Genomic DNA, 15,004 nt, shown 5'->3' with positions numbered 1-15,004 from the left:
GCAATTAACTAAAGGTCAACAGAGGTTTTTAAGATGTGGGATGACATGGCCTATTGTTTTGTGGATGCTGTAAGAAAAACATCAAAATAGGACAAATGTAGAAGAAAGTGGAACAACCACTGAGGAGGTTATTGCTGTCATTTAAGGAAGAGAGGATGGTGGCTTGGAGCAGGATAGTGGCAAAGGATGGAGAGAAATGGATGGAGGTGAGATCTTTTTTGGAAGCAGAGGTAATAAGAGCTGCTGATGGACAAGGAGGCCAAGGGTACCCTAACAGACTTTTGATTTGGGAGACAAGGTAAATTATGGCACCATTTGCTTAGCTATGAAAGCCCAAAGAATCCAGTTTGAGGCAGAAGAAAAAGTGGTCCTCCTCTTTAAAGGAAATATTAGCCTCTATCAGAAAATCTAGGCCATCACTCAAAAGTCTACAAATAATAAGTGCTAGAGAGGATATGGAGAAAAGGGAACCCTCCTAAACTGCTGGTGGGAATGTAAACTTGTGCAGCCACTATAGAAAACCAGTATGGAAGTTCCTTTAAAAATTAAAAATAGAATTACCATATGATCCAGCAATCCTATTCCTGGGCACATATCTGGAGAAAACTCTAACTCAAAAAGATACATGCATACCAATTCATATCAGCACTATTTACAAAAACCAAGACATGGAAGCAACCTAAATGTCCATCAACAAAGGAATAAAGAAGATGTAGTACATACATACAATGGACTATTACCCAGTCATAAAAAAAATGAAATAATGCTGTTTGCAGCACCATGGATGAACCTAGAGATTATCTTACTAGGTGAAGACAGAAAATGACAAATATCATATAATACTTATACATGGAATCTAAAATATGGCACAAATGGACTTATTTACAGAATAGAAACCAACTCACAGGCATAAAAAAGGGATTACCAAAGGGGTTAGTTGGGGGGAAACTAGGAGTTTTTGATTAGTAAGTACAAACCACTATATGCAAAATAAACAAGGTCCTACTGTATAGCACAGGGAACTATAATATCTTGTAATAAACCATATAGGAAAAGAGTATGAATCACTTTGCTGTACACCAGAAACTAATACCACATTATAAATCAAAACAAATTAAAACAAAAAGGTCTATAAGTAAGTCAAAATATTCATCACCTAATTTAGCTGTGATATACTTTAAAGTATCTCTATTTTGCCATAAACTAAGATTCCCACATGCTTAGTGGTAAAGAATCAGCCTGCCAATGCATGAGATATAGGTTCAATCCCCGGATTGGGAAGATCCCTCAGAGAAGGAAATGGCAACTCACTCCAGTATTCTTGCCTGGGAAATCCCATGGACAGAGAAGCCTGGTGGGTTATAGTCCATGGGGTTGCAAAACAGTCAGACATGACTTAGCAACTAAACAACAACAAAAGACTAGACTAGATGCTGCAGAAAAAAAGATTAGTGAACTTTGTAGACAAAGCAACGGAGACTATCCAAAATAAAATACATAAAGGAAAAAAAAAGACTTTAAAAAAATTAATGCAGCATCAATAAGCTGTGAGGTAACTCCAAGGAGCCTGATATACATGTACTCAGAATCCCTGAAGGAGTACAGAGGTGAGACCAAAAAAATATCTGAAGAAAGAATGGCCACAAATTTTCTGAAGTCAATGAAAAAATAAATCCACGGATGAAAAAGCCTAAATGATCCCTAGGCACAGGAAACATGAAAGGAATTAAGCTTTCATGAAATGAATAAATGAAAGGAATGAAATAAATGGAGTAAACATGAAAGGAATAAATCATATCATAATCAAACTGCTTAAAACCAGTAATAAAGAGAAAAAGCTTGAAACCAACCAGAAAAAAAGGCACGTTACTTAACGAGAAACTAACAGAACACAGATTTCTCACAGGGAGGTTGGGGAGGTTTGGCAGGAAGGAAGCTAGAAGACAAAGTGCAACAACATCTTTACTGAAAGGAAAACAAAAACCTGTCAACCTAGAATTCTATAGCCAGCAAAAATTTCTTTCAAAAAATGTCAAAAATGAAGGGGAGGGTTTCCTTGGTGGTTCAGTAGTTAAGAATCTCCCTGTCAACGCAAGGGACACAGGTTTGACCTCTGGTCCTGAAGGATCCCACATGCCATGAGGCAGTTAAGCTCTTGCACCACAATTACTGAAGCCCATGCACCCTAGACCCCATGCTCCACAACAAAAGAAGCCACTGCAGTGAGAAGCCTGTGCACTGCACCTAGAGAGTAGCCCACAGCTTGCTGCAACTAGAGAAAGCCCACAGGCAGCAAGGAAGACCCGGTGCAGCCAAAAATAAAATAAATAAAAACATTTTAAAATGAAGGTGAAATAAAGACCTTTTCAGACATCCCAAAGCTAAAGGAATTGGCCATCTGTAAACCTATACCATAAGAAATGTTAAAGGAAATTTAGGCAGAAGATGACAGAGTCTTAAATTTACATAAAATAAAAGAGGACTAGAAACATGGTAAAACAAAAACCAGCAACTGCAGACTTACACATTTTAAATCAAGAGTTATCACTTAGAATCAACTTCTCAAATAATTTTTTGCATCAACTAATTTAAAAGACTATAGCTTTCCCCAAAACTCAGCTTTTTGCCCAGCAACGATACAAGATTTATTAACTTAAAAAGGCAAGACTACTATTTATCCAAAGTAGAAACATGGCTATTTGTACTGTGAATCTCATCTGTGGGTATCCTGGGGGAAGAAATACCACCCTTAAGTCAGTGAACTCTAGGAGTTCACAGGAGTGAACAATTTTTTTTAAAGAACCAGATAATAAATACTTTTGGTTTTGAAGGCCATTCAGTCTTTGTCACAACTATTCAACTCTGCTCTCATAGCACAAAGGCACCCACAGAGAATATGTACACAAATAGGCATGATTGTGTGTCAATAAAACTTTATTTGCAGAAAACAGGAAGCATACTAAATTTGGCCCACTGGCTGTAGCTTGCCAACTTCCATTCTAAATAACTATTTGGTGTAATATCTCTCAAAGACAGAAACAAGAAGCTAAAGAAAGGTAAAGTTAACTTCTTCAAAGTCTAAGCAGGGATCATTAGAAAAAAAGCTCTCTAGCCGACTGAGGAACAGAAGCCCTGTTCCTGTTCCACTTTTTGACTAACTGCAAAGTTTCCAAATAACACCGCACCATTAAAAACTGGTTTAACTGCTCTACAGTAGTCTGAAATTCCAATCACTAATATTTCTATTATAATTTACCATTATGAGGGCTTTGCATCATTTTGACACATCAAACAGCAATCTTCTCTGTGGTTACAGTATAGGGAACTACCATCTTTATGACTTTTTATTATTGACTGAAATATAAACACAAGATGTAGAACCGACACTGTTGTGACTGCTGGAAGTACTGTAACAAAGAGCAAACCGATCTGAGTTTAAAAATAGCAAGAAACATGTTTTATGTTTCTTTGAAATAAGTTGTAAAATGCATAAAAAAGCAAAAGGTCACACAATAGTATATATGAAGGTAATAAAATACATAAGACAAGCTTTGACTTCTCTCAATAAAATATCCATGTTAATTAGATATTAGGAGTTACAGGGAATAAGGACTTATACCCTTAAAAACTACTGAGGACCCCAAAGGGCTTTTGTTTATGTGAGTTATACCTATATTTACCACATTAGAAATTAAAACATATCTTTAGTATTTATTTTAAAATAAAAGTATTGACTTTGTACCATTGGTGCAAATGTTAACACAATGAAAAACGCCACAAGACAGCTTAGTATTGTTATGAAAATAATCTGAACTTGAGGACCCCCATGGAGCCACAGACCCCATCTTGAGAACCACTGATCTAGGGGTTGAGTGGCAAGAGGCAGAATGGACAGACTGCAGCCAGGAAATCAGAGAGGTACTCACTTTGGGCATGGCTTATATCTTCTTTAAGGAAAGTTACAAGAGGAATGAAGGAAAGAGAATTATTATGCAGCCTTGAAGAGAGAAAATACCCACAGAACTGTGAAAACGGAAACTCATGTTTAGAGGTCTGTCTTCTGGGATCCACGGTCAGGATCCTACAACACAGGTTTCACCCCGTTCTTTGGGAAGGCAGGGACCAAGCAAGACTGTCACCTTAAGTGACCCAAGCTCACATCTTGCCTTGCCTATCATGCCCATGGCTTACTAATTCAATTCAATGATTGACAGTTTCGTAAAAGAGAAAAAGAGCATGCATTGACTAATGATTTTAAGAAATCAAACAGGATAATCCTGGGATGCCACCATCACACTCTGTTGGGAGGATCCCTTTCTTGAGTGTCTCTAGCTTTCAACTCTTGATTAGTTAGCATAAGTCATGTAGCCAAATCAGTAAAAGAGCGTGAGGACAGACATGCAGCATGTTCACTGGGCTGTGCTGGTGGACACAGGGCCCATGCTGCTCCTCTGCCCTGCGGACCCATTCAGAGTAACATTCCCATCACATCATGTGTCTGCATGCAACGATGTGTACATGCTCAAATTCTCTCCCACAAAGGGATTACATGGAGTCTTACATTTCAATTCCAGATGGAAAAATTCTCTCCTCCCCCAATAAGCAATGAAGCATCTTAAAAGCATGGCTTTTTGTATAAATTTGACTCTCCTGTTGGTCTGTACCTTGACTCAATCTTAGCTTTAAATGGCCAGTGAATTTCAATGCAAATACAATTGACAAGGTGGGGAAAAGGTGAAAGTGAAAGTCGCTCAGCCATGTCCAACTCTTTGCGACTCCAGGAACTGTAGCCTGCCAGTCTCCTCTGTCCACGGAATTCTCCAGGCAAGAATACTGGAGTGGGTTGTCATGCCCTCCTCCAGGGGATCTTCCCAACCCAGGGATCAAACAGGGGTCTTCTCCATAGCAGGAAGATTCTTTACCAGCTGAGCTTCCAGGGAAGTCTAGGGAAAGGGTGAGTGGGAGAAAAAAATAAAATCTAGGAAGATGGCTGGACCCCCTGCCAAACTTCATCAACGGAGAACTCCCATTTAACTGTGTTCTATCTAACTTGGCCCAGGGACAGAGGCCAGAGGGGGTAACTGCTCCCCTCCCAGGTGAGAAAGTGGCCAACTCTTAGAATTAGAGCAGTAATAGCCCATTTGACTATTTCCTTTTATTGATAAAACAGCCTGCTGTAAAGCACACAAACCATCTAGATCACTTTGGACGCAGCTGATTGAATTTGATTGATGCTTACAGTGGGTCTGAACTTGGGCAGGAACAATGAGACAGGGAGGGGGAGGGTGCTGCATCTGTGATCATTTTCTCTCTCAGAAAATATATACTTCAGGACAAATTCAACAAAGCCATTCAGGCATCAGCCACCTGTGGTCCATTACCAGGTTTATGGGACATAATCAAGTGGAGGGGAGAGAAAAAACCCATAGCCTTCAAACTGAACTGAAGCAAACCGATTTGGGGTTTGGATTCCTGTGTGATGCGTTTACAAAGAGCCGTGGACCAAAGGCACTTTCCTGCCATCATTGTGAACAAGCCCAATTTTCCAAGGGATCTTCATCTGTGAGAACTGTACAGCCCCAGTTTCCAGACTTGGGAAAGTTCTTTTTTTTTTTTTAAGAAGATGCTCTCAGGCAGTGATCTCATCTGACTAAATTAAGTCGTGACTTGCTGCTGTGCAGGCGTCCTGCAGCCATTAGACACAGCGCTTTCCAACTGGCAGCAAGGCAGGACTGAAAGACTAATCTCCCCACAAACAAACAATAGCAATGCAAACAAACCCTCCTGCTTCCAAACAGGCAAGGTAAGACACACAGCCACCAGATCCTTCCCAGTTCCAACAGAGCAGAGATAAACGTGTCCTTCTCCTCTGCTCCTGACTAATAGGATTTGAGGGACTATAGGCCAGTCCCCTGGGGAGAAAAAGCTAAAGACACAGCGCTAAGCACACAGTGGGGGCTCATCAAGTATGGATTAAATGACTGATGTCTCCTCCTTTCAGAGCTAGGGAGGTTCATGGTTGGGGCGGGGGTGGGGGGAGGGTGGCATATTAATATACAAAGCACTAAATATAATAGTGGCTGGATTTTAGGTGTCTTGTTTAGCAGCTAAGAAACGCTTTCTGGCTGTCTCTTTTTGCATTCACCCCACTTCAGAAAGCATATAAGCCTTCTTGCCATATATATTCATTTCATTCTTACCCCCTTTTTTTTTCCTTCTGTGATTTCCTTTCTCTCAGACTTTTCTTATTCTATCCTGTTATACTGTTTTGTATCTTTCCAAACTGTTTCCAATCCATTTTTGAAACAAGGCAGGGTATAAACAAATACTGTAACTAATTTCTTTAAACAAAATATTGGCGGCATGTGGTGTCATTTAATGAGTGTTTTCATAGAGAAAACAACAGAAACTAAGGTTGCAACCAATATCTGAACTTGGCTGAAGTCCTGGAAAAGCTAGGATGCTCAAGCAACTTCTACAAAGGAGTTACTCTGCATTCCCAGAATCCTGGAAACCCCTGTATCCTGGACCGGTCCATAAGGACCCTGGAACTCTCAGATCATGTTCCCAATTTGGTCCCCAAACCAAACAGTGGAAGATAACGTCTAAGAAGAAAACTACTTAAAAGAAAAAAAATATATATGTATATATATATATATTATTTACACACATACACATACATTCTTTTAAACAGGGTAAATCATAAGCAACAAAAGTCCATGATCATCTGCAGAAGTAATCCTACTCTGAAAGATGCTTTAGAGATGCTCACTGACAGAGATCGGGACAGCATCCAAAAATGAATCAGAATGAATAAGATACTCACTTAGGTATTGAAAAAGGCACTGAACCCAATTAGCTGCATTGTGCCCTGCCCACAGAAGAGGGTATCCTGACCAGCAGGCATGAGTGTGCCCATCCGCTTGGCAAGAACAGTATGTTACCATTAGAAATGTATGCACTTGATTGATACCAGCCATTAAACTCATTCAACTCTCTATGCCCAGATCCACCAAGCAGCCTTCCAAGAGAAAAGGGATTTATGACTAGGTTTTGCTGAAGGGGAAAAGGGTGAACATTAGCCACCCAGAGTATCCTGGTCAACTAGATGGATATATGTCCCTCTGTAAAGCTTGGAAGTTGGCATTTCATATATAAAATTCTTATCAGTCTTGTTAGCCTAGGTCAGACTCTATGAGAAGGATCAATTGTGGAAATGGCCAAACAAACTACATTTTGAGACCTGCAGAAAGAACTAAGGTCTAGATCCAGGGACCACCCACCACCAAAGATCTATCTTCTGAGAACCCTCTTCATGTGAGCAAATCAGTCTCTCAGAAAGAGCGGAGAAGCCAGGTCCCTTTTACAGAAACAATTTCTCATTCATTGGAATCATTTCCATCCAGAATCTACCAAATACATAGTAAGATTCAAAACAGAATCTAACGGTTGAGGGGGGAAAAAAAGGAATACAAATGAGGTTAATCAAAACAAAAATAGAAATATGGTAGAAAGACTACTATAATATTTAAGATTTTTTTTAATGACTATTAAAAACTAAATAGAAGACCCAGGTAAATAGACTTTGGTTAAACAGAAATTTAAAATATAGTGATGATGATTTTATAAAGAAGGAAATACAAAAATAAAGGTGGAACCTTTCAAGATCTTTAGGAAAGCTCACTTGATCTAGTATACCAGTGCCAAAAAAGAAGCAGCCTACATAAGTCAACTTTCTGCCTATTAAGCATTTCTCTGGCTTGTTTTTTCCTTTCTTGGCACTTTTAAAAGTGAGCAACTATCCTCAGCTCCACACACATCCTACCGTAAGCGCCTGGATCTCTTCTTCTGCTTCTGCTGTCGTCTCTTCCAGCTCCGTCTTGGCCTGGCGGAGCTGGCTCTCCAGGGCCGCCCGTGCTGCCTGCAGGGCTGTCAGCTGGGATTCACGCTCCTGCAGGGAGAGCTGCAGCTCTGTGAGCTGGCGTTTGAGCTCCAGTTTCTGCTCTTCATGCTCTAGACTGACCTGAGGCACACACAGAGAGACTTGTTGACCTTAACTGAAGAGAAAGCCAAGACACAACCTGCATCTTAAATCTGGTCATGGAATCAAATTCTTAGCACTCAACTGAGAAGGAAAAAAAAAAATGGAATAAAACAGCTCTGATTTTGATGAGTCTCAAAATCAACAGGAGTAAGAACACATAAGAGTATATATAACATATATACAGAGTATCCCTTCCTTTCCTTTATTACAGTGCTTAAGAAAGCTTCTTAAAAAAAAACCCACACAGCAAGAATCTATAAAAATTATGATTATCATTAGAAAAATATTTAAAAGTGAACATAAATCAACAGAACTGGACATGGAACAATTGACATGGACATGGACATTGACCATGGACATGGTTCAAAATTGGGAAAGGAGTACAATAAGGCTACATATTGTCACCCTGCTTATTTAACTTAGATGCAGAATACATCGTGAGAAATACCAGGCTGGATGATTCACAAGGTGGAATCAAGACTGCCAGGAGAAATATAAACAACCTCAGATATGCAGATGATATCACTCTTAAGGCAAAAAGTAAAGAGGAACTAAAAAGCTTCTTGATGAAGGTGAAAGAGCAGACTGAAAAAGCTGATTTGAAACTCAACATTAGAAAATTAAGATCATGACATCTAGTCCCATCACTTCATGGCAAATAGAAGGGGAAAAAGTGGAAACAGTGACAGACATTCTTTTTGGGACCCCAAAATCACTGTGGATGATGACTGCACCATGAAATTAAAAGACACTTGCTCCTTGGAAGGAAAACTATGACAAACATAGACAGCATATAAAAAAGCAAAGACATCACTTTGCTGACAAAAGTCCATATAGTCAAAGCTATGGTTTTTCCAGTGGTCATATATGGATGTGAGAGTTGGACCATAAAGGCTGAGCAATGAAAAATTAATGCCTTCAAACCGTGGTGCTGGAGAAGATTTTTGAGAGTTCCTTGGACTGCAAGGAGATCAATTCTAGTCAACCCTAAAGAAAATCAACCTGGAATATTCACTGAAAGGACTGATGTTGAAGCTGAAGCTCCAATACTTGGACCAACTAATGAGAAGAGCCAACTCACTGGAAAAGACCCTGATGTTGGGAAAGACTGAAGGCAAAAGGAGAAGAGAATGACAGAGGAAGAGATAGTCAGATAGCATCACCAATCAAATGGACATGATTTTGAGCAAACTCCAGGAGCCAGTGTGGGACAGAGGAGCCTGGCGTGCTGCAGTTAATGGGGCTGCAAAGAGTCAGACACAACTTAGCGACTGAACAACAAAAAACATGAACAACATCTTGACGGTAACAAGGCCATCTTTACAGTGGGATTACAAGTGGAACAACAGACTGCATTCTACTTATTTTAAGTATTCTTGTGCTGATTTGTTCTCATCAGGTAACCTGAATTAAGGTCACAGTGTGAACTAATCATTCCTTACTCCGTCTACCCATGTATCTACTCAAGCTTTCATCTATTCAAGAAATACTTACTTGGCAAATTCTATATATAAAGAAATACAGAGATGAAACAGTCTCTGCCTTCAAGTTGGGGAGAAAAACTAAAAACCAACCACTGCCATACATTGTGATCAAGTGCAATGGTCCAGACATGCAGAAATGTGGGAACACAGCAGAGAGGGAGAGAAGGTAATTGTGGATCTGTGTACTGAAGAATCCCAGGAGCCAAACAAGCAGATAAGAGGGGAAAGAAAACTCCAAGCAGAGGAAGCAAGACATCCAAGGCATGGAGATGTGGAAGACTGTGGCACGACTGCTGACATAACCAATGTGATAAACTGTTCTAAGGACCAGACCCTGTGCTGGACATGGGGACACCAAGCAAATAAGAGATGCCTGCTGCTGTTTGAGAGCTCTGTTTAATGAAGACAGCCAAGGGGTACACAGGGAATAAGCTAATCATGAAAGGCCATGGGGACCCAAAGGAGACATCCCGTCTAGGTCCAGAGGGTTAGAGAGGGCTCCTGGCAAAGGTAAAACCCAAGTCTCAGAGGTCATAGGCATGAAGAGGAGAAAGACAAGAGATGTAACCTAGAGAACCAATAGGATTTTGATGATACAGTCACCATAGGGAACAGTATGGCAGTTCCTTAAAAAACTAAAAACAGAGCTACCATATGATCCCACATCCCACTCCTCAGCATATATCCAGAGAAAACCGTAATTTAAAAAGATACATGCAACCCACTGCAGCACTGTTTACAATAGCCAGAACATGGAAGCAACCTAAATGTCCATCGACAGAGAAATGGATAAACAAGATGTGGTACGTATACACATTGGAATACTAGTCACTGTAAAAAGGAATGAAATAATACCATCTGCAGCAACATGGAGGGACTTAAGATTGAGTGAAGTCAGACAGAGAAAGACAAATATCATATGATATCACTTACATGTGGAATCTAAAAAAAAAAGGTACAAGTGAACTTATTTACAGAACTGAAAGACTCACAGATATAGAAAACAAAGTTATGGTTAACAGGGGGGAATGGGGAAGGAATAAATTGTGAGATTGGGACTGACATAGACACACTACTATATGTGAAACAGGTAACTAATAAGGGCCTACTGTACAGCACAGGGAACTCTACTCAATACTCAGTAATGATGTATATGGGGAAAGAACACAAAAGAGTTGATATCTGTATAACTGACTCACTCTGTTGTATAGCAGAAACTAATACAACACTGTAAAGCAACTATAAAAATCATCCCATAAAAATTTTAAAAATAAATCAATAAAGCTAAACTCCAGACTCCCCTAGAGTACATACAGCCCTGAACCTCTCTGGAAGTGTCCTAAATTTCTCACACCACCCCTTCGGGGCTAGCTATACAGATTTAAGAATAAAGCAACACACCCTCCCTGGGCTAGATTAATGCCCAGTGGAACAACAGGTGCAGGGCAGACACAGAAGACATTTGTGGGAAGGGAAAGCGAAGACAGTTAGCCAATGTTCCCACACTCAGAGAAATCTGAGTTATTTACACTTACACTGCTAAGGCTGCCGCTATAGGGAAGTGTGGTTAAACTTACTGAAGTTAAGCCTGGATAATATAGCCTGGATAAGAAAAGTAAAACCACTGCCTAAGGCTTCTGGACAACCAAGAACAATGGTCCTCAAACTCCGGAAGCATAAGCATCACCCAGGGTGCTTGTTAAAAATGCAAATCCCTGCTCCTCATCCCCTCACTGCTCAACTCAATTCAATTAAAAAAGCTGAGGGAGGAAGCTACCCAGGAATCTGCATTTCAACACAAAGGCCACGTGGTCTTAATAGAGAGGGGTCCACACTTTGCCAACCCTGGTCCTTCAGAGAAGTGGCCTCACTTAATACTCCAGTACAAACAAAGAAGACATTCTTAAATGTCAGAATTCCCTCATGGTTTAGTCCTTAACTAAAGATGGTCTGCTTAACAGTCTTTGCCATAACAGAGATCATACACTCTTGGAAGAATTCCATCACAAATATGAGTCCCTAGTCATCACACCCAGTTGGGATGTCCCACTTAGAATGACCTCCCTCCTGAGTTCCGGTTCTGTCTCTGCCAGTGTCTACTAAGCCAACCTGCTGGGTTGACAGCCCCACAGATCAGGGGTGGGTCTATCTTGTCACCACTGTCCATCAGGCTACTAACTGGCAAACGGCAGGCATTTAATAAATACACAGTTGGTGATGTCAAGTCACAGCTTAAATCAACCTCAAAATATTCACAACTAAATGTGTGGCATTTCCCTTCCCAAACCTGGCTATCCTTCCCAGCTACTTTATCCCTTTGAAAACAATCACCTTCCATCAAACAAACCTAAAGTTCAGATTTCTCACTTAGTCTCCCACTGCCACGAAACCTGTTACTAAGCCATACTATGTGCTAAACTCCAGGCGAGGACACGGTCACGTGATCCTCCATGACCCGGGACAGAGGAATCTCTCTGCCCCCATTTGAAGGTGCACCAATTTACGTCATTCTTGCATAACCTGATAAAGGAGCAGCCCTGAGGTTGTCAAACTCCTAACAAGTGGAGGTGGAATTCTAACCCAGACCCCCGTGGTCCCGACTGTATTCGTCACCACCATTCATGATGGCTATTGATTTGAGCTTGACACCTGGCTGGCTGGGGTCTCTGGTGCTCCAACAAATACCCTTGGGAGGTCACCCTTCACTCTTACCTCCCTCAGCCTGGTCTCCAGCTCCAGCAGACGGTTCTTGTCACTGTGGTCTTGGTGGCTTATTTTTTCCAGCTGCTCCTCCAGCTTCCGGTTCTGGGCCTCCAATTTCCCAGCTTGCGTCTCCAGGTAAAACTTCTGTTGCCTGAGTTCTGAAATCATCTCTTCCTGGGCCTTCCTGGTGGGGGTGGTAGGAGGAGCCAAGCAAAATCACAGTCTCGTTAGAGGTGAGCATGTCCCCCCTTGGAAGGACAGGCAGAAACAGAGAGAGAGGTGTGACTCAGTTAAGTGGACCACACTTGTTCCCAGGTTAGTGCAGTCCAGACCTGGCCTCGTGTGCATGACTCCAGCAGGGGGACCTGGGGCCCACTTAGTCCCCACTGCTCAGAGTCTCTTCTTGATGATATTAAGTATGGCCAAGGGATACTATCATTTCACTCTTTTGGTAGACCTTTTTATTTTCTAGTCTGTACAGGACAGCAGGAAGGGCCTCCTGAGTATAAGAGCACCCTAATGACTCACTGAGATGGGCCCTAGGGAAAAGGGGGTCATAAGAAAAAGAATGATACTCCTTCCACTTCTCTGTTAACCACAGGCTGCTCAGAAGCTGGAATGACTCAAAGATCAGACAGCAGCCTACCAAGCAGGTTTAAACTAAGACGGGAATGTTTAAGATCTCTAAAGGGACATATCTAAGGTGGCAGGGGCGTGGAGAGGGGGTGGAAATCCTGGAGATTGTAATTCTTTGGGGGAAAAGATTAAGATCAAAGTGCTCCTGGATCACAGGAGAGTACCTGCTGAACCCCCCAAAACTCACACCCCAGGGCCCAGCTTCACAACAGAAACTAGATGGCCCAGTTGGGCACACTGGAGACCACCTCCAACTGATTACAGGATGCAAGTCTGGGGAACAAGGATGGCAGCTCTCCAGAAGCCAGCTATAAATAGACTCGTTAGAGAGAGCAAAACACTCTGTGATGGGATGGGAATCTGAAGCATTTGAGAAAACCCAGCTCAAAAGAGAAGACAGGGTAGAGCGAGACCACTTCAGAGGGGGCAAAGCTTCCTAAGTATACAGAGGTTGGGCCCCAGAATGGGAGTCATTAAATCCACTTCGGCTCCACCACACAGAAGAGTGGAGTTTGCGCCCCAGGAGGCCGGATCAGAGTGGAATCAGGCACGCAGTTAGAATCTGAATACTTACATGTTCCTCTGGGTAAAGAGACTGCTGTTGGCCGCAAGTTTATTGGCTTCCGACAATTCGACTATCCTCTGTTCCAGGGATCTGATCTTGGAATCCATGGCATTGATCATCTGAAACACAAGGGATCTTTTGGAACCCTGCACACAGATGGTGCCACTGGAGTGAGAATGACACAGGCCACGTGGGCCAGGGAGAAGGATCATCTGAAAGGCAGGACCATCAGACCAGAGACTCAACTAGCTTATACCCTGAGGGGCATAGATCTCACAGCCCCAGCGATGGAACTCGTTCATTTTATCAACAGGGGCTGCACATCCCCCTAGCGGCTGAGGGACCTGCAGGAAACACACGCAGGAGGACCTATTGAGGAACCTGGCATTCCCTGAGTCAATAGGCCTCGTTAAATCCCTGTGTCGTCCGCATGTGACCTGAGCCTCCAGGAGCCTCTAAACCTTGCATCTGCAAGCTCCTGCTCTTATCACCCATGGGCTTGTCGTTCTCTGAGTGATTTCTTCTCACCCAGCCCTTACTGTCCTAGATTCTGTACATCAAAGCTTCCCCAACTTAGTGAAACATAAGAATTGGCCAGGACAGGAAGGGTGGGGAGGGGACGGGCCTGCTGGTTAAAAATATCACTTCCCAGGACCCGCCTTTAGAGATTCTGATGTGAAAAATCTCAGTAGGGTCTGAGATAATAAGTAGATTAACAAGCACAACAGGGGAATCTTTTAAGCTGCAGGCTTCTGAAAACATCTGCCTATAGGGATTAGAAAGGAAATAAGATGCCTGGCTGAGGCCAAGGGCCACCGGGCTTGTTATCGGGGGGACGTTTTAAAAGTCACAGTTCTAGTTGATACAGGTAAGTGTGAGTTCTTAAAGGGTGTGAAAGGCAAAACTGGCCACAAGCCACCACTGCCACATTTTACCTGAGGAAGGGCTTGTAGAGAGAGCTTTCTGTTAGTGACAGACTCCACAGGAAAAAAACAGACCAAATGGACTCTTCTCCAGCCCATGATTTCTGGCATGGTTCACAATCCCTCCCATGTAAACCAGCTTTGCGACTCTGTCTACCTACCGCCTTCTGCTCGCTGAGAATTTTGCCTTTTTCATGGGCCTCCTCTTCGTGTCTTTGCATCAGGTTCTCCAGTGTCTCCTTGTCCGCTAGGTCTTTCTTTATCTGATTGTCCAACACCTCAGGGGAAACAAAAGGAGAAGTTAGTGTCCTGAGCCCAGCAGACTAACAAGAGGTACCGGAGAAAAGTAGGAAAGGAGAGGAAAAGCACCAGAGAAGCCGCACTTCCCCAACTCCAGGGTAGAGATCTATTGGTTGGGATGAGGTTAAGAAGTCAAGCGTGATCATCAAATGGCAAGTAACTGAAGGACCTGAACTAAGAATTTATTTTAAAATTAGCGGCCAAAAAGACCAGAGAGGGATAGTCAAAGTGCAGGTGGACACAAGAATGAGGGTGGTGGCGGGGAAAGATCTCTCTAGAGATCTTATGATTTGCAGCTAGTACCTCGGGGCAATGTTATAGTAGTCAACGTGCCAGCAGTTTTCAGAAC

At 42.2% G+C, this 15,004-nt stretch overlaps 1 protein-coding gene across 1 annotated transcript in view; it reads right to left on the bottom strand.

Moving 5' to 3' along the window:
* Nucleotides 1-15,004, bottom strand: part of CIT (citron rho-interacting serine/threonine kinase) — a 168,109-nt gene that overhangs the window by 42,168 nt on the left and 110,937 nt on the right. The window contains exons 19-22 of the mRNA XM_052654819.1: nt 14,517-14,633; nt 13,442-13,551; nt 12,241-12,415; nt 7,826-8,023 (exon numbers count right to left, since the gene is read on the bottom strand). Coding sequence (XP_052510779.1) covers nt 7,826-8,023; nt 12,241-12,415; nt 13,442-13,551; nt 14,517-14,633 — 600 coding nt within the window. The remainder of the gene's footprint in view (nt 1-7,825; nt 8,024-12,240; nt 12,416-13,441; nt 13,552-14,516; nt 14,634-15,004) is intronic.

This window comes from Budorcas taxicolor, chromosome 17, assembly GCF_023091745.1.
Source record: "Budorcas taxicolor isolate Tak-1 chromosome 17, Takin1.1, whole genome shotgun sequence".
Lineage (NCBI taxonomy): Eukaryota > Metazoa > Chordata > Mammalia > Artiodactyla > Bovidae > Budorcas > Budorcas taxicolor.
This window is presented reverse-complemented; position numbering and strand designations above follow the sequence as displayed.